The 23,004-nt window shown below is 41.4% G+C and overlaps 1 protein-coding gene across 2 annotated transcripts; it reads right to left on the reverse strand.

Moving 5' to 3' along the window:
- Positions 1-943: 943 nt before the first annotated feature.
- Positions 944-23,004, reverse strand: LOC102786194 (estrogen-related receptor gamma-like). 2 transcript variants are annotated; one of them, XM_006797212.2, is made up of 8 exons: positions 22,624-23,004; positions 18,350-18,601; positions 18,072-18,229; positions 16,691-16,807; positions 8,936-9,046; positions 8,178-8,360; positions 2,945-3,214; positions 944-2,838 (listed from the first exon to the last, which is right to left on the reverse strand). In XM_006797212.2, exons 1-8 carry the CDS (start codon positions 22,677-22,679, stop codon positions 2,594-2,596), a joined length of 1,392 nt encoding a protein of 463 aa, XP_006797275.1. In that variant the 5' UTR covers positions 22,680-23,004; the 3' UTR covers positions 944-2,593. The 2 variants fall into 2 exon arrangements, with proteins under 2 accessions (XP_006797275.1, XP_087708323.1); XM_087852197.1 differs by having other exon boundaries at positions 18,344-18,601.

Genomic DNA, 23,004 nt, shown 5'->3' on the forward strand with positions numbered 1-23,004 from the left:
CACCACCTGAAATTGTGATAAACAGTAGGATAGATCCGTGGTGTCCTGTTGTTAACGCCAAATTCTCATTCAACGATCCAAATGTCACAACAGAAACTTCATCAGATCAGGCAAACATTTTCTGCTATTCTGTGAGCCAGTGTGACTTGGAGCACCCGTTGTAGGCTTCTGCCACTGTAGCCCATTTACTTCATGAATTGAGAGATGCTCTTCTGCCTACTTTGGTTGTAACAGCTGGTTATTTTAGTTACTGCTGCCCTCCTATCAACTCAAAGGGGTCTGGATATTCTCCTCTCACCTCAATAAGACATTTTCTCACAGAGAACTGCCACTCACTGGACCTTTTCTCAACCCAAATTCACTTAAATCACCTTTCTTCCACTTCCGGGTGCTGGTTTGAACTTCAGCAGATTGCCTTGCCCAAGTCTGCATGCCTAAATGCATTGACTTGACTAGATATTTGTGTTAACAGGCTGTAGAACATCTGCGTCTAAATAAGTGGCCAGTGAGTGTATATGAATTGTGAATATAATAGACTATACTGTAAATCTAGCCTAACCTTATTTTCCCTGCTGTATTAAATGCTAAATAATGGAAAGTGAAACAGTGTTACAAAAAAATAATAATAATGAGTTTGTTTTGTAAGGATCACAGTATGATGAAGTGAGTCAAATGCCTCTACTTCTATGAGTCTCAACAGGCAGCTGATGACCAGCACTCTCTGGGGCCACTGTTAGACTTCATTACATTATGGCCGTTAATTATAAATCTCCTTCCAACTGGGCTCAGATGGCCTAAATGTGCCATAATGGGCCCAGCTTGAAAATGACAGTCCATTGTCAGACTGCACGGAATAGACCGCACCCACTTACCAGCTCTTAATGAATTTGTTTCAAACCCCTCTTCGCTTTATCGAGGAAGAAGGGGACACACGGATAATATGAGCTTTTGCATTAAGGGGATCATCTTTATTGCCCAAAAAAATCCACCTGAGAATGAAATAGCACAGCACAGCTCATCCAGACAAAGCTTAATTGCATCTTTAGACATTATCTGTTGGCATAAGACGTGATGTATATACAGCAAGTCATATACGACATACATTTAAACCGCCATTCTGCTGCTACATCTGTTTTTCTCATCACAAAAAAAGCACATTATAGTGTCACAGTACCTTGAGTTAAATAAAGAGCAAGACTTGGACATTTTAATTCCGTGTACTGAGGTTCCTTTAAATCCCTTCATTTAACAGGTGCGGAAAACAAAGACAGAAAAACGACTCTTCACACAAAACACGCTAACAGATTAACAGAGCGCCATCACCAATGTCCCCAGACTTTATGGCTAAAAGGAAAAGTAGTGCACAAATTTGTTCCTACACAGACTTCTATCATAGAAAAGACATCGAGCGCCTCCCTAATCCAGATTATACAGTATGGCAGCCATTATTTATTTTTATTTTTGTATTTTTTACATAGTTGAAGTTATATCTATGGGTCTACACAGCTCTACGACATTATGATCTTCAAGTACAGACTCCACGTTTAATCACGCTGTCTTTCATTTTTAATGATATGACGTTGGTATCAGTGCTGTAGCAGAGAAGCTGGTAAAAAATTATCTTACAATGATATCATTTAAAAATCTTAAAAAAAAAAAAAATCATTATCCACTGCAATTGCTCATTAATGCCACATTTAGTAAAAGAAAAATAACAAAAGAGCAGAGCCACTTTCTAAATAAATATCACTTCAGTTGCATCATGATATACTCTTTCCCTGAAATTTTCTCTAAACTCCAGATATCAGTTGTTGTTGTATTAGGTGCTGATCATTTAATTGCTTCACTTTAGTCACTGATGTATGAAAGTAGTAGATATGTATATATATATATACTATAAGATATTTTTGCAATAAACCACAGAGCAGGGATGAAGGTTTATGTGAATGCCTTACAGGCCACATCATATTACTGTGGATATTTGCTGGTATTATTCAATAATATGAGTCTCTACTCTTTGGCAAGACTTACTCTAGTACCTCCTAGGACATGTATACCTTTTCTATACAAAAAGGACAAACAAAACCCAAGTCATAGTAGGTTTTCTAAATGCACTAGAATGCATATTTTACAGGCTTCGAGATGAATAAAGTAATCCACAAGGATTTTCAAGTATCATGTGGTCATTTGAGAAAAGAAGCTCTAAGTTTGGCATGTAACCGTAGATATCTCTAGAAGGCGACTCTTCTGCTTTTAACGCCACCTGTCCATTTGTCTTCATCCTTTGAAGCGGGTCAGCACTCTTAGTTCGGTGTCACAAACGGCAAAGACGACAACGGCCTCGTCACTGAGACGCAGCTTGCCGGTTTTACGGCTTTCTTTTCCGCTTTGATTTAATATTTCATTGGTGGAAGGAAGGGTGTGGCTTCAAAAAAAAAACGTTCCTGCCACTTGCAAATTTGAGACTTTACTGTCAAATGCGAACTGATGTGGACAAAAAAACATGGCGTGAAACCCCACGATTACCCGTTATCCTTCACTTCCTCACATGCTAACCCCTGCAGGACGAAGCGAATGGCTGTCTGCGTTCAGGTCAGGCTTTAGCCTCTAGAAGTTCGAGGAAGAGTTTGTGCATAGGCACACGACCGTCCTGCTTGATGCTGCAGAAGTGCTGGATGGCACGAGCAGCTGTCTGACGGAGAAGTGGAAGGGTCATGATCATTTTGCCCGCTCGCCGAGGATCCTCCGGGTGGTGGATGGTCTCGTAGTCCTGCAGGGCTCCGTGAAGGACATCCTGGAGCCTCTGCACCGCCTCCGAGTCCTCAATATGCATCGAGTCTATTAGGAGAGATGAAAGTAAGATCTTAAGCTATGTCAAGAAATTAAAAGGTTTTACTGTAAAAAGAAATTCAGAGGCCAATCTTCATAATAAGAAGCTTCATACCTGAGTTAGCAAGTGCAATAGCTTTGAGTACCACAAACTCCTCCTTCTCTAGCCCCATGGCTTTGTATTTCTTCACCAGCTGCAAGATAGCATTGTTGAGGTCAAGCAGGCCAGCTAGCTTTGACTGCTCCTCATCCATGATGTAATCCTCAGCATACACAAGCTTGTCCTCCAATGCCAGCGAGCGAAACACCACTCGAAGAATCAAAATCTCCATCCAGCCACTCTGCAGCAGACTCATCTGGTCCGCCAGAGAGAGCGAGGGGAAGCCTGAAAGGAGAGAGAATAAAGAAAGATTTCCCACATGTCAGCTCACATGTCATGGTTAATCTTACAAGGCCTGTACAAGACAAGGAACTTTCCTAAGTCTGTGAAAATAACTCCTTTGGATGGAAATAGAGACTTGTGACAGAAAAAACTCAAAAATGAACCTCCTTCATAAACTGAGTGTTGAGCTTGAATGAGGAAGGTATTTAACAGACAGAGAGGGTCTAATGGAAGATGCTATTAGGCTGTGCAATGGGAAGTTCAGTCCTGTCTCTCTACCCTCAACCCCAACTGGTCATAGCAGATGGCTGCCCCTCCCCAAGCCTGGTTCTGCTGGAAGTTTCTTCCTAAAAAAGGGATTTTTCCCTCCTAATGTAAGTGCTTCACCCTAGGGCGTCGTTTGATTGTTGAGGTTTTCTCTTTATTATTCTTGGGTCTTTACCTCACACTATAAAGCGACTCGAAGTGACTGTTGTTGTGATTTGGCACTATATAAATAAAACTGAAAATTGAATTGAAGTACAGGATCCAGAATTTTGAAAGTTTAGCCTGATCCATCCTTCCTTTGACCTAGTCCTCAGGTTTTCTGGAAGGGCGGTTACTGGAGTAGTTCACAATTTCCTTTGGTTGCTGACTCAACCTTAAACCACTATTTAAATTTTGACTTTCCGCATTGTGCAACATGTGACAGATCTCTTAACTCAAACAGATCTTAAATCCCAGCGCTAAATACAGAAATTGCAGATCATTGTCTATCCTGAATGCACAGATGCACAAAATTTCTAAGTCACGTTTTATGAAAACGTGACTTGAATCTGATAACACTGACTTGCATCGCTTTGGCTTAGAGGGTAAAGCGGGTCACTGGTTGAAAGTCCAGCTCCACCAGTCTTTGTGTTGAAGAGTGCTTGGGAATAATACTAAACACCAAATTGCTGATGCATCAACAGTGTGAGTGTGTGTCCATATGATAAATTAAGCCTGTATAGATAAAATCGCTGTATGAATGTGTGCATAAAGGGGTAAATGTGGCTTGTATTGTCGAGCTCAAAACACTACATCTATTTAACATAAAGTTCACTGTGTGGTTCTTACTGTCAAAGACAATTCTTTCCTGTTTCCTGTCCTGAGCCGTGACGCACAAAAGGGCTTTAATAGGCTACAGTGGGATTAGGCTACTTATGGGAGTTCTTGCAGTGTTTTCAAGTGGGTTCCTATTTCATTAAACTAATTCAATTAATACATAATAAACCACCTGCAATGATAAACACCGAATGCTCTTTCTCACGTCTTTATTGCTCCATGCCTATTATACATAACTGTACGGTGATGACACATTGTTATGTTGTTATTAGACAAAGCTAACATTTAGCGTTGTCTCTTAGTTATAAAGCCCTTTGCTTGTATACATTCTGGTCTTACTTTCTGTGAAGCTCAGCTTAGCATAAACCTGGTTATCCATGCTTATTAATATAAGCAATGATAGAGAATTTGCATAAAACAAAATGATTTTACACAAGGGAAGGCCACACGGCAAAGGGCATTACAAAGGACACAGGGAGTGAATAGGTGGTGAATCTAATTACTCTCTGTAGGACGTGCCTGCTTTGATTGACAATTACACCCCACAGGAGTATGATTAAACCCACCCACAGCCCCCGCATAAACCTACATTTACACACATACTTGCACACGTTTACTGTAATTAAATGAATGATTTTACAGAGCGAGGGAGCGGAGTGGGAGGTGTTTGTATTTTTGACACCACTGGTGATTGTTATCAGGATCCACTTCTCTTTACAATCAGTACAGGGACGTCAGTGGCACCCATTTCCCCCCACTATCACTGCCTGATTGATTGGAAAAGCTGTCTGTGCACAATTTTATTGGCCAATAGGGATCAGTATTCCGGCGCAGGATCATCGATCAGAGAGAAAGACCAGCACGAGTACGTGTTTGAGCCTGCATGATGAAATCGCAAGCAATATATTGATAGATTTTGAGGTAAAGTTAAACCATCAATAAAAAGAAAAGATCGTGCATTAAATGGACCAGGCAAACATTTACCGAGGGCAACAAGGAGGAGAAAAATCTTGCACGTGTTTGGATCATATCAACAACAGCGCATGGACAGTCACACTACAGTCACCCTTTAAGCATATTCATTTGACAGCCAACTTGCATCACGGACTCAAAAAGGCCAAAAACAAAGAGGGCAGTTGGTCTTTAGCCAGCTCATCTGCCAGTCCGGCCCTCAGACTTCAGACCACATCACTGTCAATCTGCCTGATAAGAGCAGACAAGGAGGAGGGGGAACAGCCAGGACAGTAGCCGCATCACACTCACCTCCCCCTGGGCAAAGAACTCAGATGGCCCGGGCCACTTTGCCCAGGACCCCGATTCTCTCAACAGTGGGGGCCGTGTGTCCTGCCACTCACCCAGAGCTGATGTGACATGGCCATTACGCTGCTAGGAAAGGCCAGTCTTTTTTTAAATACTCGTATTCTGAGTGTATGTGTCTCTTCAATCTACATTTTCTCTTTGTTTCCTGTCAGCTGAGCTTTCTTTATATCTTTTACACCCTCAACCTGTTCCATAAAAGATCCTATTGTCATGTCTGTTCTTCCTTTTTTTTGTGTCTTTTACTTCGAGATGCTTGTCATATCCTCTTTGGCCAATCTCATCTGTAATCTGCTTTTTTCTTTATCACCGCTGTGATTTTTGATGCCTCTGACATGGTCTAGAAGGCTGAGCACTAAAGGGGCAATGTTTTTAGATAACAGAGTGGTGTCCAGGTTGGGACTTGAGCAGTAACTTATTTTATTCACACTTAAAAATATCAGATTATTTGAACAGGTCTCACCTGTTTCCACTCTTTATCACTGAGCTTGGCCAACTGGCTCCAGCTTTAAGTGGAAGTAGCACGGATCAATTTATCTAACGATATGTTATAGCGAGTGAAACGTGTGCTGAATACATAGCAGCAGGTTGGGCCTCAAGAGTCTGAATTCAGTGAAATGCCATTTAAAAAATATAATATAACAATAATAATGGAGCCCATGTATTATTTGATTTAAGATAAAATATATATATATATATATATATATATATATATATACATATTAAAGGTTATATGACACTAAAGTAGTTCAAATATTTTCACAGCTTTTTTGTGACATTTCAGAAGTTTGATTAAGATGTGCTTGACATTTTGATTGAATTTTAAAAATCAAAGCCCCCCACCCCCACCCCACCCCAAGGTACATGTGCACCGCTGCTCCGTTCTCCCAGTAAACCTTCCACTGGCAAAAGGGCCACAAATACACCCATCACTCGGACTCCCATCTGTCTTGACAGTAAAGAGCCAAACAACGGGAGAAACGCAGACAGCAGGGGCCCCGGGAGGTGAGAAGTGGGTGGGGGGAGTGGGTATTATAAGAGAACAATGGAAACGCTGATGACGGACACCAAACACCAACACACACTCAAATGATTGCTTCATGTTCGCTTCGTAGGGGCGAGCATGGAGGCGAATGTAGGTGAGAGAGGGGTTTTTGTTTGTATTGTAAGCATTTTAGAGATGAGGCATCAACGAAAAAAATTCCAGGTGTTTCCCCTGTCGTGTTTTGGGTGTGGACATATATATATGTGTGTATATGTGTATATATACATATATGTAAGAGCAGAATCAAGACCAATGATAAAACTCTGTCTGATGAGCTGGTGTAAATAATGATTAAGTTAACCTGCAGTTTTCAAGAACTTTTCACCAAACGTTTTCTGTGACTGCGTTTTTCCACTGAATGTTAATTTTCCACCTTCACAAAGTCACTATGCTGTATTTGCACATGTCAGGAACCATGACTCAAACTTAAAATAAAGGAAAACAAAATATGTTTTCAGTGCAAAGCATGGGTTTTTTTGGATGAATGTCCAACTAGCAGGCCTTATCCTTTTTGTTAAATGATTGTTAGCCAGTCAATATGAAATTGAACAGACTTTTCTTTGAGTCACTACCACTTTCTCTGTTTGATCGCAAATGGAACATCTTTTTTTTTTTGTACTGATGATTGAATTTTGAAGACATTAGCTTTAATGGTCTTTTTTTAAATACTATTTTCTGACAAATGAATTGAATGACTAAATTAAATACAATCAATAATGAAAATAAAGCCTAAAATGCCATCCCTGTTTTCCACAGTTATTACATTTTCACTTCAGCACCAATCTAAAGCAGTCTCCGTACACTCTGATAACTAAAGTATCCCACTCTTGAAGGCGCTGCAGGATTAGGAGAACTCATTTCACCAGTTTGGAGCATCTTATATCTAAAGGTGGTCCGAAACAACCACTCAAAGTGTGTAAACTGCTTCTGAATTGCGGTCCTTTTATCATTCCTGGGTCTAAACCTGCAATATCAAAAGCAGATCCAGACTGCATACCTCTGTGGCACATGATTACAACCATCAACAAAGCTGTATTAATCCCACTAAGCTTTTAGAATGCACTTCCCCTCTGCTTTCTACACATACATTCAAAGAAGGAAAAAAAATATCTCCGGACATCCTTCCACTGTTCCTGTGTCAGAGGAGAAGCTAAGTGTGCTCCAAGTGCCAGGAGGATTTCCATAATTCAGACTGCACAGGGAGACGCCTGCGGCCCAGGAAATGAATTAAAACTTCCAGGTGGCCGCGGCTCATCTGGCTGATATATTAGGAGCACACTTTGGTCAGCAAGGGCACGGCGCATACACACACATACACGCACACACAGGAGCTTGACGGACAGATAACACGCAGCCAAGCCAACATTACCTCCCTCCTCTGGGCTTCCCGTGAGTGTCTTGGCTGCTACAAGTCAGAACAATCCTTCCACTGATCTGATTAGAGACTTAATGGAGCTAATGTGTGCGGTGTGCTTGTGCGAGGAGAGTGAGTGAGGCAGGGGAGACCAGCCGGAATCATACCTGGGATGTGCTTGGCCCAGCCGATGTTGACCACCAATTCTCTGTCAGCCAGGTCGCACAAAGTGGTCAGAGCCTTGATGTCACTCTCGGGTACTGTGGGATCCGGCATGGCGAAGATGCCCTCTGGCTCAGCGACCAGCAGCAGAGATACCACCTTGTTCTCCACCACACCACCTACAGAGACTAAAATGAGTTAGAGTTTATTAATATCATAACTTTTGATCAATTGATCTCATTGATATTAGGATTTCCTTTGAAGAGAAGACACAAAAGACACACACACTCATGCAAAAGTTAAAAAAAGGTGGGGAAAAAGTGCAAAAAACAAGCTAGTGATACCTGAACGGTCATTATAGTTTTGTATTTTCTTTTTTTTTTATCTATGTTGCTGTTAACTAAAATGTTTTTATATATGATTTTAGATTTTAGCTGAGTTTTAGTTGGCTAGAATAACCTAAAAACCTTTGCTTTATCCTTGCTTTTCTGGCTTTACTACTGGAGCACGCTCATGTCAGGAGTGGCGTCACTCCCAGCTCCAACATCTGACTTCAGAATGCACTGCTGACCTGATGTTTGAAAAGGAGGTAGCTTTAAATAAGCACTTAGAATAAAACATTGAAAATTAATTGTATTATAAAGCAATAAAAGTTTGTTTGCTTGTGCTTTGACAGACAAAATGACAGAAAGCATTAGTGGATTGTTTTGGCTAAGAAATGACTCCATTAACACTTATTAGAACATTTTATTTTTACACTCACATGTTTTTTTCTGTGGCAAGGCATTCTGAGGGTGTAGATATGGGCTGTTCTCGGCATCTATTCTCCTCTTGTACTTTTGTCTGCCACCTCGGACCCGGTCCAGACGCACACCTACATAAACACAAACAGAGGACAATGATGTTTAGCATAGCCACAAACCAGTAATCTTGGAAACTTTCCCAAGCCCGGATAAATGAGGAGGATTTTGTCACGAAGGGCATCCGGCGTAAAATCTTGGCCAATTCAAACATGTGGATCATAAAGAATGACAGTCATGTTATAAATATAGATGCCTGTTTGTCCTTTTTTTCATGCTAACGTCCACTCATTTACACAAAATAAATTACTGCCATTTCATTTTGAGTGACATTAAGTGTGTTTGAAACAAATCCTTGTTTAAACTAATGTTTTGAAGGTATATAAATGGCACAGGTAGCTGCTAAGTGTTATATTTAGTTTCTTAGCATTGTTTCACCTCGACCAGATGCTTTTGGTAGCTTGTAACAGAATTCTGACTGAATATTTGATCACTCTTCTTGGCACAATTGGTTGGAATCCAGTTGTGTTCAAGTTTTAACTGTCTAGCTCTTACATTTAGGTTATATATTTGGAGGTAGTCTTCCATACACTTGTGGACTGTACGAGTCCCACTGGCAGCAAAACACCCCCAGAGAATTGTGCTGCCACTACCATGCTTGGCAGTAGTAAACATACTACTGCCTGTTATTGTCAAATAGCTCAATCTTTGTCTTTTATGACCATAAAACTTTTTTCTAGAAGGCATTTGTCAGTGTGGGGAGCTGCAAATTTCAGTGGAGCTCGAAGATGTCAATTTTAGAGGACTGGCTTTTTTTTTTGGTTGGCACCGTCTCCGTCCATGGAGATGTAAATCTTGCTTTCCAGTGGCTTGGGAACACTGGTGTTCCAGCAGTTTTCAATCTAAGGCTGGAGACTTGATGGTTCCTGTGTTATTCCTGAACATCATCTCATCTGAGGATGACTGGTTTTCCCATGGGCCTTGTACATACATACAGTTGTTTGAACTAATCATCCTGCAATGCAGTTGTGTGCCCACCTAGTGTACCAAAAATACTAGCATTAGCTGATAGCCTAGCACTGGAACCTCTCACGCAAAAATAAAACAAGACAGACTCTATCAGCATCAGAGCTGAAATTTCAGACTTTAAAATAGTAGCTTAGAAACCAGCGGTTGATGTCATGGTGGCTATGTCCATCTTTTTTTATACAGTTTTTGCTCAAATAGCAAATTAAAGTTTCTCATGATGACTAAATAAATAAAGTTTGGGTGTCAGGAAAATGCTTTTTTGTCAAACCCAATAAACCCACAGGAAGTTGGTCAGTCACCAAGCAAAATATACTGACATCTCAAGGAGAATAGACAGGACAAGTCTAATGCTGGCACCGCAGCATGCATCCTGTAACATGACACTCAACAACTTTAGAGCAGCTGGTGACAACTGCTCATCTTAACAAGCACTGTGGCAATAACCTAGTCACCATGACGATAGGGATTTAAGTGTGTGTGTGTGTGTGTGTGTGTGTGTGTGTGTGTGTGTGTGTGTGTGTGTGTGTCCCCAAATGAGGCAGTTCAACGAGGGGAAGCTGATGGGATTTATACTCATGGAATCGCCATGTGTCTCTACAAAGACGAGGCATGCATCCAGTGAGGTGAACGTGACTCAGGAACCCTTCAGTAGTGGTGTTGGATTGCCCAATCTACACAGTGTAAATAGCCGTAGTGCCCCTGAATAGATACATAATGGCACTGGCATCAGTAAGAGACACACCAAGGGTATTTGCTCACTTGACACCTCACACCCCACACCTTTGAGCCTGCAGCCTTCTGTACTCAGTCTTACTTCTGCAGATATTTATGTACCGCTTACATCAACATTAAGAACATCAAATAAGGTTCTCTTAGTCGAACATGCAAGATGTGTTTTGCGGTTTTATCACTTCCATACCAGTGGTTTGTAAAGCTATTTTACAGGTGTGATTTACTATAACATATAATTCCATAGAATTTATAGAATTTCTACTTTATGAGTTAATGTACCATGAAGAGAGACAAAGGTGAGCTAGAGGAGAGGTTTGTGCATAGCAATCTGCCTGGTAACCTTTACTGTAAGCCAACAGGATATTAACAACTATCAAACTGCATGTGTTTACACTTTTAAAAAAGTGGACATGTCTGACACACAAACACCAAATCAATGTGTACTTATTTCCGCAAATTATATCATATTACACAGCGCCCATTATTCAGTCAGCCTCATTACAGTCAGAGTATTATGTACAAATTGACAAGTGTCTATTTGTACATAATACTCTCAGCAAATATATCAGTAATGAATACTTCACAGAAGGCAGTTGTGCGTCAGAGTTTTGCTGTGTGATCTGCTCACTGGTTTGGCACCAGAGTTCAACAATATTTGCATTAAAATCCAAAACCAGTGTAGGGTTCCCAGATATATATAAGCAGCAAGTCCAGCTACACCCACGCAGTCCCGTTTAAGTGGTTAATTTAAAAACAAACAAACAAAACTTACCAATTATTAATGTTAAGATGATAGCCAAAGAACAGTCTTTTTTTAAATTTGTTTACATATTTGGTAATATCCAGCTGTATAATTCAAAAGGGATTTCTTAGTCATTTTTAAGCTAAATGAACAGTTCTTTAGGTGCTACAAAGCAGTTTTCAATATCAACTACTCAAAAGAAGCTGTAATACATAAATGATTTGCATCTCTGTAATATAACTTACATGTGCAACAAAAATAGCATCCAACCATTAACCTAAAGTACAGAATCCCGGGGTAATCATACTTTTAGACCGCACATAAAATATGGACACAGCCACTGTAATGTAGCCTGCTTGAACCCTTGAGCTGAGTCATCAACATCTTACTGTTCAGGATTCGAAGTGTTTATTGTCATGTGTCACAAGAGACAAAGGCATTTCTCTGTGCAATGAAATTCTTTCTTTGCTGTCCACCCACAGATTCCGATTAATATATACAATAGAAATAGAACATATAAATACAAATAGTACAAATAAATAAATGAAGACAGAAAGGGAGACAAAATATGGAGATTTGAAACAGGAATGTGTGAAGACAAATGTGATATGCAAGGGAATAATAGGTAGCTGCTTCCTAAAACAGGGATGGACAATTCATTTCTCAATGGGCCACATGAGAAACTGGGACTGCTGTGGAAGGCCACACACTAATATTGGTGAAACTGGGACTGTTGTGGAGAGCTATATGCCAATATTGGTGAAATTGTGACTGTTGCGGAGGGCCACATACTAATATTGGTGAAACTGTGACTGTTGTGGAGGGCCACACACTAATATTGGTGAAACTGGGACTGTTGTGGAGGGTCACACACTAATATTGGTGAAACTGGGACTGTTGTGGCACAACAATATTGGTGTGTAGCCCTCCAAAACAGCCCCAATTTCTCATGTGGCACCTTGGAGAAAAAAATTGTTAATGCTTGTCCTAAACTGTATGCCTTATTATCTATTGTACTCAAAATGGGAATGTATTTTACAAAATTTTGCAAATTCTTACAAAATTTAAATCATGTTGTATTAGGTAAGCCCTGAAACCTATGATTGGGGCATGAACCTAATGAGTTTAGGTCATAAATCAAGTGAAAAGTAGAGTTATTTTCCTATACACTTCTATATATTCTGACTTCCCTTTATAACCAGGGGTCGTGTTCGTCTTCATTTTCATCTTTTATATACAGTCTATGGTCATACTTTTAATATACTGTGCTTCACAAGAGCAAGAAAGAAAACTTAATATCAATATGGATGCAGAACAACAATGACATACAAATAAGTTTAGATCACGTGTTCACTAAGTTTTAAGATTTGTGAAGACTGAGAAGTTAAAGCTGAAGAAGATGAGCAAGGTAATAAAGGAGAGATTGGCTGTAGAAAGTTAATGCCCCCTGACCTGCTGGTAATGTCATAAGGGGCAAGTATGGATTAGCTGGAAGAGGATGTGGGTGCCTCCTATGTGTTGTTATTAGATTTAACACTGTTGGCAAACACAAGTCAAACACTTTTTTGTGGTTTGATTAGTAGAAAAAAATTAGCTTTCATGCAGGTATATTTGTTTCCACTCACATGTGAGAGTTACAACACACATCAGAGCTGAGTGTAAGTTTTCACAGTGGAATGTGCTGACAACCAGAGGGCCAAGAATAGCTTTCGTGGATAACAAAACAGATATTCACGCACACCTCCTTCCTGTTCCTCTGAACAGCCCATCTCAGTTTGATAAACAGGGAGTAGTCTTATTTATTTTTTGCCTCTTACATCAGACCATCTTCCTTTGAAGGGATATGGACTTCCACATGAGACGCTTTTACAGGTTCCTAAAATGCACCCTGCATACATACAGGTGGTTGAGAAACAGAGAAATCCAGCCACTGATCCAGACTGATCGTTGTTAGCGTGGTTTAGTGTTTAGTATAAACAATCCCACACTCCTCGGATATTGCGACAAATATACACATGGTGCTACTAACAGCACTGTGGCGTCATCTTTCCTCTGTCCTGATGCTTTTCTCAGAATGCTGATTAATGCTGAATGATTAACACCCCTAAGAAAAGGTAACTCCAGCCGGGAGGAAGTAGAGATTAGACAGTAAGACAAAACAGAAAGGTGGGGGCTAGTCAGGGAATTGTTGCACCATTGGCCATATTTCTTAGAAACATAAACCATTAAACCATAAAAACACAGAATCACATAGTTTCTGCTTTATAACGTCTATTTTCAAAATAATTTTCACATTTCTTAAAATAGTAATTTTTACTGTTCTGAGTAGCACCAGCAACTGTAGAAATGGGGACTAAACAAAGCTTAATCAAATCCTGCCTGAGGCCTATGTGTCTTTTAGCTGTGTTTTTAATATGGCTCTGACTCTCCCCATTAAACCTCACAGCTCCTCTGTCTCTGGCTTTACTACGGCCTCCCCAGGGAAGAGCGGCATTACGATACACGATGAAGCGCATTACGAGGGCGCTTATAACCAGAGTTACGAGGGGCAGTTTGCATTTCACGGAGGTCCAGGAGTCCCACAAGGCATCTGGAGGAATTTATGAGGGAGGAGGGAAAGCAAAGAGAAGAGAGGGCTGAGAGGTAGACTGGGATGCTGCTGATGCCCCCACCCCTCCCCCGCCACGCACCCACCCCATTAAAAGCAGCTAATTTAGAAGAAGGGCAGAGACAGTCCTGCTCACAAGAACACAGTGGCATGAGCATAAATATGGCTGCTGACTGACATGTTTAAACACAAACACATGTAAAGATGCTATTATTCTGTATATCAATAACTTACAGGCACATTTATACACAGCTGCAATGACCAGATGCTGTTGTATGCTTAGCAATAAGGAGGTGGTATTAAATTATCATTGCACTTTATTGCAACCTGGGTCGCATTTTAGCAATTGTTACCCATTGTTTCTATTGGTTTAGCATTAGACCAAAAAAAGTAGCTGGAGTCATCTGAGAAGTTGACAAACCAAACCAAACCAAAGAGAGGCTGCCTGAAATTATGATAAGCTGTCAGCAGACAGGCCATAATATATGCTCTCTAGGTTTTATATGATGGACATTAAGTCTTGAAATTTGTGAGACAGCGTACGTCACGGGAGAGTAGAAACTTGTCGGACTACTCCCTTATTCCCAGCAGATGGATCCACATATTTGATTTGGCACAGATTTTTACGCAGGATGCCCTTCCTGATCCAACCCTCCAAGGCATTTGTGTTTCGTCAAGGCCTCAAACTTGGGACATTTCACTTGTCAGTGAACAACACAATGAGCTATCAAATTCCACCGACAGCGTCTCTGACTGCTCATATTCACTGAATTTGGGATCTAATCATTTATTTTGCAGACAGAGAAAGTTAGATCCACTTTTATGGAATCTAATGAGAAATTTCTGTGAAGCCCATCAACCTGCAAACTGCGTTTAACACTCAGAGGAGGACTGCAAATGCAAAGAGGTAACGGTATATCTGTTGCAGCAGCCATAGTTGTGTTATGAGCCTATGTTTTTAAGACATAACTCTTAAGGAAGAAAAAGGTCTTTAATTAAAAAACAAATGGTAAAATCAATATAGAGATGAAATCAAACCAGAACAGTGCTGACCCAGAAGAAACAGAACCTTTACTAAGGAAAAAACAAACGCTAATAGCAATAAAGCAGCATGGTGAGTTTTTTGTTAGACCCTGGATGATGCACAGAGGTTGACGTGCCTCTGATGCTCAGGATTGGTCCGATCCATAGAACAAGTTTTCTGGGGATCATTGAAGATAATGCAATGGGTAGCTACATCCCTCTTGTATTCTGCCTGCGACCAAAACATAATAAATGAGAAAATAAAGAGAAAAAGCACAGGTTCAGAAAGGTAGCTGACTCTTCCCTCGCGTCTTCCACTTGCCCCACATGCCTTTGAAGATTAGAACACCATCTTTTTAGCTTTCATAGGTGGAGATTAAAATGGATGAAGCTATCACAACTGTGTACCCAGCTGAATTAATCCATAGTTTGAAAACACTGAATAAAGGTTTTTGATTTCAATATGGCTCTTGTGAATTACATGGTGTGTGATGCTGACAACAATGCTTAATAATTCTATTTACTCTCTCTTATGCCTTGGATTTCAACCCCCCACCCACCCACTCATGCGTTTCATCAGCTCCCCTCTCTCTTCCTTATCTTCTCGTGGACATACGCAGAAGGCAACAAGTGGCCGGTACTGTAGGAGGTCGCTAATGTTTTCCTTTTTGAGTCACTTCTAAATCTGGATAATATGTCACACCGCAGGCACATAGTGACACTAAAGGAGCACCTGACCACACTCACAGAGTACCAGTGGAACATATTTACCACTGTCATCTCATGTTTTTAAGCATGTATGATGAAATTTTGCAGGGTGGACCTTAGCTATAGAAAAAACGCAGGAACATGAAAGCTCATTGCTAAAATTATTTGATGTATTGCATTGTAGTAGTATTTAATAAGTATAAATACTCTGTAAGGTGACTGGGATCTGTTAGCACAGATCCTATAATTCTGATGTAAGAAGTGGCAGAATGTTATTGATTACTGCAAAACAGCAGGCTCAGTAGGCTTTAATAGGTAACTTATCCCATTCTAGTTTAATCTGCCCTTTAACTCTCTTCTGTTTTACATTTGATGCAGCTCACAGCGGGCTCTGTTATCTTAATAGCTGCTGCAGCACTGCTCACACACCTACACAAGTTGGCACATGTCCATAGGCTATTTCAGAGGAAGACTCATGAAGCAAAGACTGACACAGATGAGCAGTTATTAGCTTTCTCCTCCCTCTCTAAGACACAGCTCTGCATTGTTCAAACTTGTGTTTACCACACATACAAATTACCTACACACACGCACCTCGTAGCCGGAACAGAGGGCTTGAAGTTTAACTGTCAGAGGTTTTAGGTTTCATTTGAGTTTACACAACTACTGTCAATGGTTTACTGGGTTATTGTTTAGAGGAATGCACTACAAAGTAATTGCAGTCAGACTTGTATTAGGCTTCACTCTCTTTCTCAACTGTCTGAAAGAGGAGATTTGAAATTCTGCCACCGACTGATCGATCTCAGAAAAAAAAGGCAGCTCGAGTAAGGTTTTGACAAGGATGGGAAAAGGATTTTTTTTTAGGATATAGCTGACCTTCTCTCAACATGCCCACTGCCAGACATTTCACAAATCGACAAGCCTGGCAAGATTTCCGTCTTCTCTTGGTGATTTCACATTCATTGGATGCTGGGCAGCTGTATTCGATGTTACCTGGAGGATAACAAGTGAGAGGGGGGGGGGGGGGGGGGGGGGGGGGGGGGGGACACACGACTTAGTAGTTGCTTTGCAAACAATGAAGCAGCAATTCAGTGTTACTCATTGTCACTGCTATCTCAATGTTATGTCTGAGAAAATGTTGAGATTACACAGCAAACCTCACTGGCATCTGTAAAGGATCTAAACTGAGGTACTTTTGAGAAACAGCATTTTTTTTCAAAAGGAAATGTTATCATTTAAACCAAGGCTGAGATACTTAGACTTAGACTTAGAGCTTTTTATTGTCATTGTGCAGTTTCTTGCACAGCGAAATTGGGTAGATTGGGTAGATACGCTGACTTTAAGGTTGTAGTTCTTTAGACTGTTCCTTATTTGCACCATGTTGGATCTCAGGTTTTCTGCTGTGTATTTGTGGTTTTACCCCATAACTGACTGATTACCCTAACAAGTTAATTTCACTATAAAGTTGTGGTAAATTATACCAGAGGGTTAATGTATTTGTGGTCTCGACTTGTAACCGACCCTGATAACCCTGATAAGCGATCCTGATTACCCTATTAAGTAAATTTCACTATAAGGTTGTGGTAAATGTCCACATTTAAAGAAAAAAAAACATACATGTTCTCCACACTAACTGGCAACCCAAGGTGTTTGTTAAGTCTGATGGCTTTCTGCCAGTTGGGGATGCTTTTAGCTGCCACCCTTGATCAGCGATAGGAAGTATCTGATGAGCCAGATCTGCTTTGTCTGACGCGACAGCCAGTGAAGCTTGCTCTGTGAACTCATCTAGAGTAGCCAACTTCTAGAGGCCTAAACTAAACGCTTCCTGTCAGGCTCCTGAGCTGGGCCAAGAGGGGACAATCCCAACAATTTAAAACACACAAACTGCATGCTGCCGGCTCTCCTTGCTGACTTCCTTCAGGGCTGAAGCGATTGCGCACACATGTCAAGCTTTAAACCTAAACTCAGCGATGTTGACTATACACACAGTGGTCTATGTATAACCGCATATCAGCTGCTTGTGAGCAGATCTTTATTTAAAGCCTTTCTGCAGTTTTGAAGGCGGAAGCTGTGAGCTAACTGATCAGGGCTTGTTTTTCCCAAAACAAATGATCAGGGAACATCTACACCTTGTTGCTCCTAAAACAGGTTTATATGATGCAGGAAGGCATTATCAGCCATGCTAATCACAATAAATGCGGTTACTGAAACTGAGCATGTTTGTGAATGTGTGTTTTATATACAGTGCCAGTCTCACCCTGGATGGTCCTCTTAAAGAAGGCCTTGCAAGCTTCACAAGAGGCCACACCATAGTGGTAGCCAGACGCCACGTCACCACACACTAGACATAGGCGCTTGGCTACAGAGCCCAGCATGAATTCGCACTTGACTTGGCCTTCTTCCTCACCAAACCTCCTGGAGAGAGAAAGGAAAAGTAAAAATAAGGGTAATACATAGATATAGCAATAATATCATTTCACATACAAAATTGAGTAAAACAGATGAAATAAAGGAGAATATGACACATACACCAACCTATTTGCTCCTCCATTACTGGCCAACCCCGTTGTGTGACTAAAGAGGCCTGGCGAGTCCTGCCCATTATTGTGATTGTGGCCTTTGGTAAGAGGACCGTAGCTGGAGTTTGTGTCCGAGGAAGAGCTTCCAGGACTGGGCTGGGCCGGGCTGACATCACCCTGAGAGCTGGGGCTGGGGCTGGAAGGCTCACGCTTTATAGAAGAGGGACAGGTGGGGTCCAAGCCCCTCACTGACATCCTGTCCAGATGCCTGGAGACAAAAGAAAAAAGAAAAAAGAATTTAATACACATGATGTGTGTATGCATCTTATTTTAATATATATCTATGTTGGAGAATTTTAAGTCATCTTTATTCAATGAGTCACTCTGATATTGCTATTAATATTTGCAGCTGACCTTCAGGTCGGTGGGCTTTGATTAGTTTAATATTAGTTTTATTAGTTCTGGCATCATCTACACAGATAGCAATCGTGTAATGAATATACTTGAAATTAATAAATGGATTCACATCTCTTCACAAACACAGGTGTGTATTTGTTGGCTAAACGGTTAAAAAAAAGAATGAAAAAGGCCGTAATTTCTGTTGAATACATCAGTTTTTTAATTTCACAAATCCACAACGCTTCAACAACACCACATACCAGTCTCCACATCCGTCCGAGTGTTACAGAAACCAGCCGTTTGTGATTTCCCCCATATGCAAAGCTGCTGTTCATTACACTGCTTTGTTTTCAGAGAAGCGATTGCTTAAGCAAACCTAGGAAAATAGCTAAACCAGCAATCATCCACACCGTCATGTTCAATCCAAATATTCTCACATTCCTTCCACTTTTATTGCCTGTTATCTTCAATCTATTTTCTCTTTGTTTCTCTCATTTACCATATTTGACCTGATAAACTGCCTGAAGCCTAAACCAGATACAACAACTGAGCAGGTGTTTTTTGTAAGAAATATAAAGTGGAAAGTACAGCTTTTGTTAGAAGTCAATCCTTAAGTAAATGAAAGAATTTAAAAAAAATCTTTCCATTATTAGTTATGTAATAAAAGCTGGAAATAAATCTTCTCCTAGGCCTGCATGTTAAAGTGTGTATCATGGCTCTATTATTGGATTAGGATGTGACCACAACAGACTCTCTGTCACCATGCCGAGGAGAAAAAGCATTTGAAACCAGCTGAAGCGTACAGTAGGCTTGCAGGCATGTGATCTGCGCTCACACACACACACACCTGCGCACACGCTCGCTCGCATTGTGGCGTCAGACTTTTGTGCGCGGATGTAAAAATAAAGAACGTAGTCTTCGCCGCATACACTTGAGATTCCTACGATCGGGAACACACTACACCTCCTGGCACGCACATTCTTACGGACACATTGTCAAAGCATGTGTCTTCATAAACACCCTAACACTTACATTGCATGCAGCTCCTTGGCGCCAGGCCTAACTTCCAAAACAAAAACCCCAAAAAAGAAAACTGCTGTACACACACCCCACACACTATCCGTACATCTCTCCCACTCTATTCTTGGCTTGTTGAGGTTGAGGTCCAATTCAGTCGGTTTCCTGCCATGTAAATCAGCAGCTTCCAATCACAACTTATTTGGTAGGCAAAAAGACTGGCTGCTTTTAACCACCCACTGAGTAAACCATGGCCACGCGCTACTGACCCCTCTACAAGCCCACAAAAACATACACGGACACGCACAGTAAGGCACTGAGCAAGACAACTAAGGTCTTGATAGGAAAACCAAACAACTGTACCAGTGTTATCACAGCGACTGCTGCCTTCAAAGAGCTTGGAAATCAAAGCTCAACTGCTTTGGTACAGTAGAATAAATCCAAAGCAGCAGAATCAAAAACGTTCGAGCACCAAAAACTGTGGCTGAGCTTTTAAGTAAGTTGCCTTCTCTAAATCAAATTACAACCTTTGCCCATTTACATATCAGAGTAGCATCGCCGTTCATTTGCGATCCTGTTACTGTTGTCTTCCAGCAGATAAAAAGTCTTAGATACACTCTCCTCTGAGCCCAAGCTGCTTTGCTCTCCCACAGCCACCTGCAGCTGGAAATGACCCCACACGGTGCCGCAGAGTGGAAGAATTTTCACCGCACTACTTTTCAGAAAAAAAGTGCTATTTTTACAATAAAATACTGTTGCTTATGGTGCCTTAAATGTTTCATTTTATCCCTATGATGCCATTTTGCTCCCGCACTCCCCGCCACTGCATCTCCACCCTCTCCAATCCAATTCAAAGACTATAATAACAGCACAGTGAATAGATTTCAGTTTCCTTTTAAAATGACTCACTGGTAGCCTCAATGGCTATCCATCACAGGTGTCCATATTGCTGTGTCGAGTCCCTGACAGGTACAGAGTGAGATATACTTTGCGCTCTCCCATTATAATGCATCACGGGGGGGGGGGGGGGGGGGGGGGGGGGGGGTCGTAGGCATTTTGCTTTCATAATGAAATTGCATTAGAGTGGGGTGATCAGATGTGATGTGGTATTCACTCTGTCAGATTACTAATCTACAACTCCACATAAAAGCCCATCAAAAAACGGTTGGTGCAGCTTGTACAGCTCAGTGCAGCAGGGATAAATCATTGTGTGTGTGTGTTTGGTTGGGGTGGGGTATTCAAAGTTATCATACCAGTATCCAAAACAACTCTAACTGCATCTTGGCAACAGCAACAAGAAGACAAAAAGACGGAGAGACCGACAAGAGGCGGGAGGAAATTACACGGGAGGCAGACAGATAGAGGGAGCGTGAAAAAACCAGAGAGGGACGGAGAGAAAAGGGGCAGTCCTGAGGCTCATTAACCTGGGGGGTGTCAAAAGGAAAGGAAAGGAAGGGGTAAGGGAGGGGGGATACTTTCTTTGAAAAGGAGCAAAGTCATAATGCAGACAACAATGACCCGGCTGCATGGAGGCAGGGAATGAGATTGAGGGGAAAATAGGGAGGGAAGAAAATCTCAAAAACTGATCACAATACGCTAAGAAAATAGAGCAAAATAGATTTATTTAAAAGCCTCGAAGGAAGAGAAGTCTTTGTTTAATACTATAAAACCTCCCCAAAAACTTCAAGGGCCTGTTGACTAACCTTTTTAGCTCCAAACCTTAGGAAGAGCGATTGAGGTCAGCGGGGTCTCAGCAGTGTTTTTATTACTAATGAGCCAGAGATGAGCAGGGATCAGAGGCACCCCGAGCGGCCGTAAGAGCCTTAGTCAGGCTTTGGATGAAGCACAGAGATGCGGCACCCGGCTTGGGTCTGCGGGAAACATGGATAGCGTGCCATTCACAGGGATCATCTGTGGCCGCCATCACCTTTTCTAACGTTCCTTATCCGGTTGCTTGTGTCACAAACAATCAGGGAAACAGCGCGCTCACATGTCTGCTAGATTTCTGTCTTCGTTCCCGCGCTCTCCCGAGGAATCTTACTCTAAATCCCCAAACATTCGATCACATTGATTACGCCGCCGTGATGATAATGAACCAATTTTTTGTGTTTCTGTTTGTGATTACAGACAAAACAAGCAATCAACAAAAAAACCCCAGCAAACTCACAATCAAACAGCTGCTTGATTTTTCTTTTCCCATTTGCATTGTTCTTGTGGAGGATTTTCACCAGCCTTGGATGACACAAGCAACCACTAGTTACCTCTAACCTGGCCTTGCCTGCTTACCCTCACTATCAACAAACAAACAATGAGCAATGGCTACTGTGATCAATCCAAACAAACCTTCACACTCATAAAAGTTTGATCTGAACGTACCCAAGGCACATAGAACGTTAATGAAAGTGTTCAAAGAGCAAAAGCTGGAAAGGACTGCAGGCCTAAATTAAAATGAATGTGAACTCAAATATTTACACAACATAATGTCAAAAGAAGACAAGATGACACAGATAAGACTGTGTGTGTGTGCGCTGATGTGTATTCTTCTGAACAGAACAATGAGAACAAGGTAAATGATCAAGACAAGATGAGCAACTTCTTTTTCTTTAAAGGTGGAGTAAACAGTGTTGATGCTGCACCACAGAAAACACTTTTTTAACCCCCTCCCCCTGTCACCCTCGGCAATAAAGATTGTCACAGGCCACGTCTGTTTTGCAATAATGATTTGAGTTCTATCGCAAATACAGAGAAACAGTGAGTCAGTCGATGTGATGAAGCATGGCGTGAACACATTCTTGGCTTCATCTGCATTTTGTACTGTTTGAGAGGACACCCTTCAGGTTCTGTGGAGTCATTCTGCTATAAGACAGTACTTACTCTGTGTTAGAGTGGTAGGTGAAACACTCCGGGAGGTAGAGGTCGACTAAATCCATGTGAACTCTGTCACCATGCTCTGAAGAGGAGGAAATGTTCTGTCCAGGGACGTCTGCTTCTGCCTGCCTCCTCCTCCTTCCCTGGATCTGTCCTGTCCTTCTGCTCGACAGCTTTTATGCGCTATTATCTATCACTGCACCGTTTCTCACTTTCTCTATATTCGGCCTCAAAAGTTTGTCTCCATCTACTGCCCTTCCCTCTATTGTATCACTCTATCAGCTCCACTCATTGTCCCTGCGTCTGTATTCCTGTCACTCACTCTTCTCACCAACAGCCTCTGGCTGCCTTTGAAGTCCTGACTGTTGTGACTGGAAGCTGTGTGTG

Source organism: Neolamprologus brichardi, chromosome 15 (assembly GCF_056152115.1).
Source record: "Neolamprologus brichardi isolate AB-2024 chromosome 15, ASM5615211v1, whole genome shotgun sequence".
NCBI classification, from domain to species: domain Eukaryota; kingdom Metazoa; phylum Chordata; class Actinopteri; order Cichliformes; family Cichlidae; genus Neolamprologus; species Neolamprologus brichardi.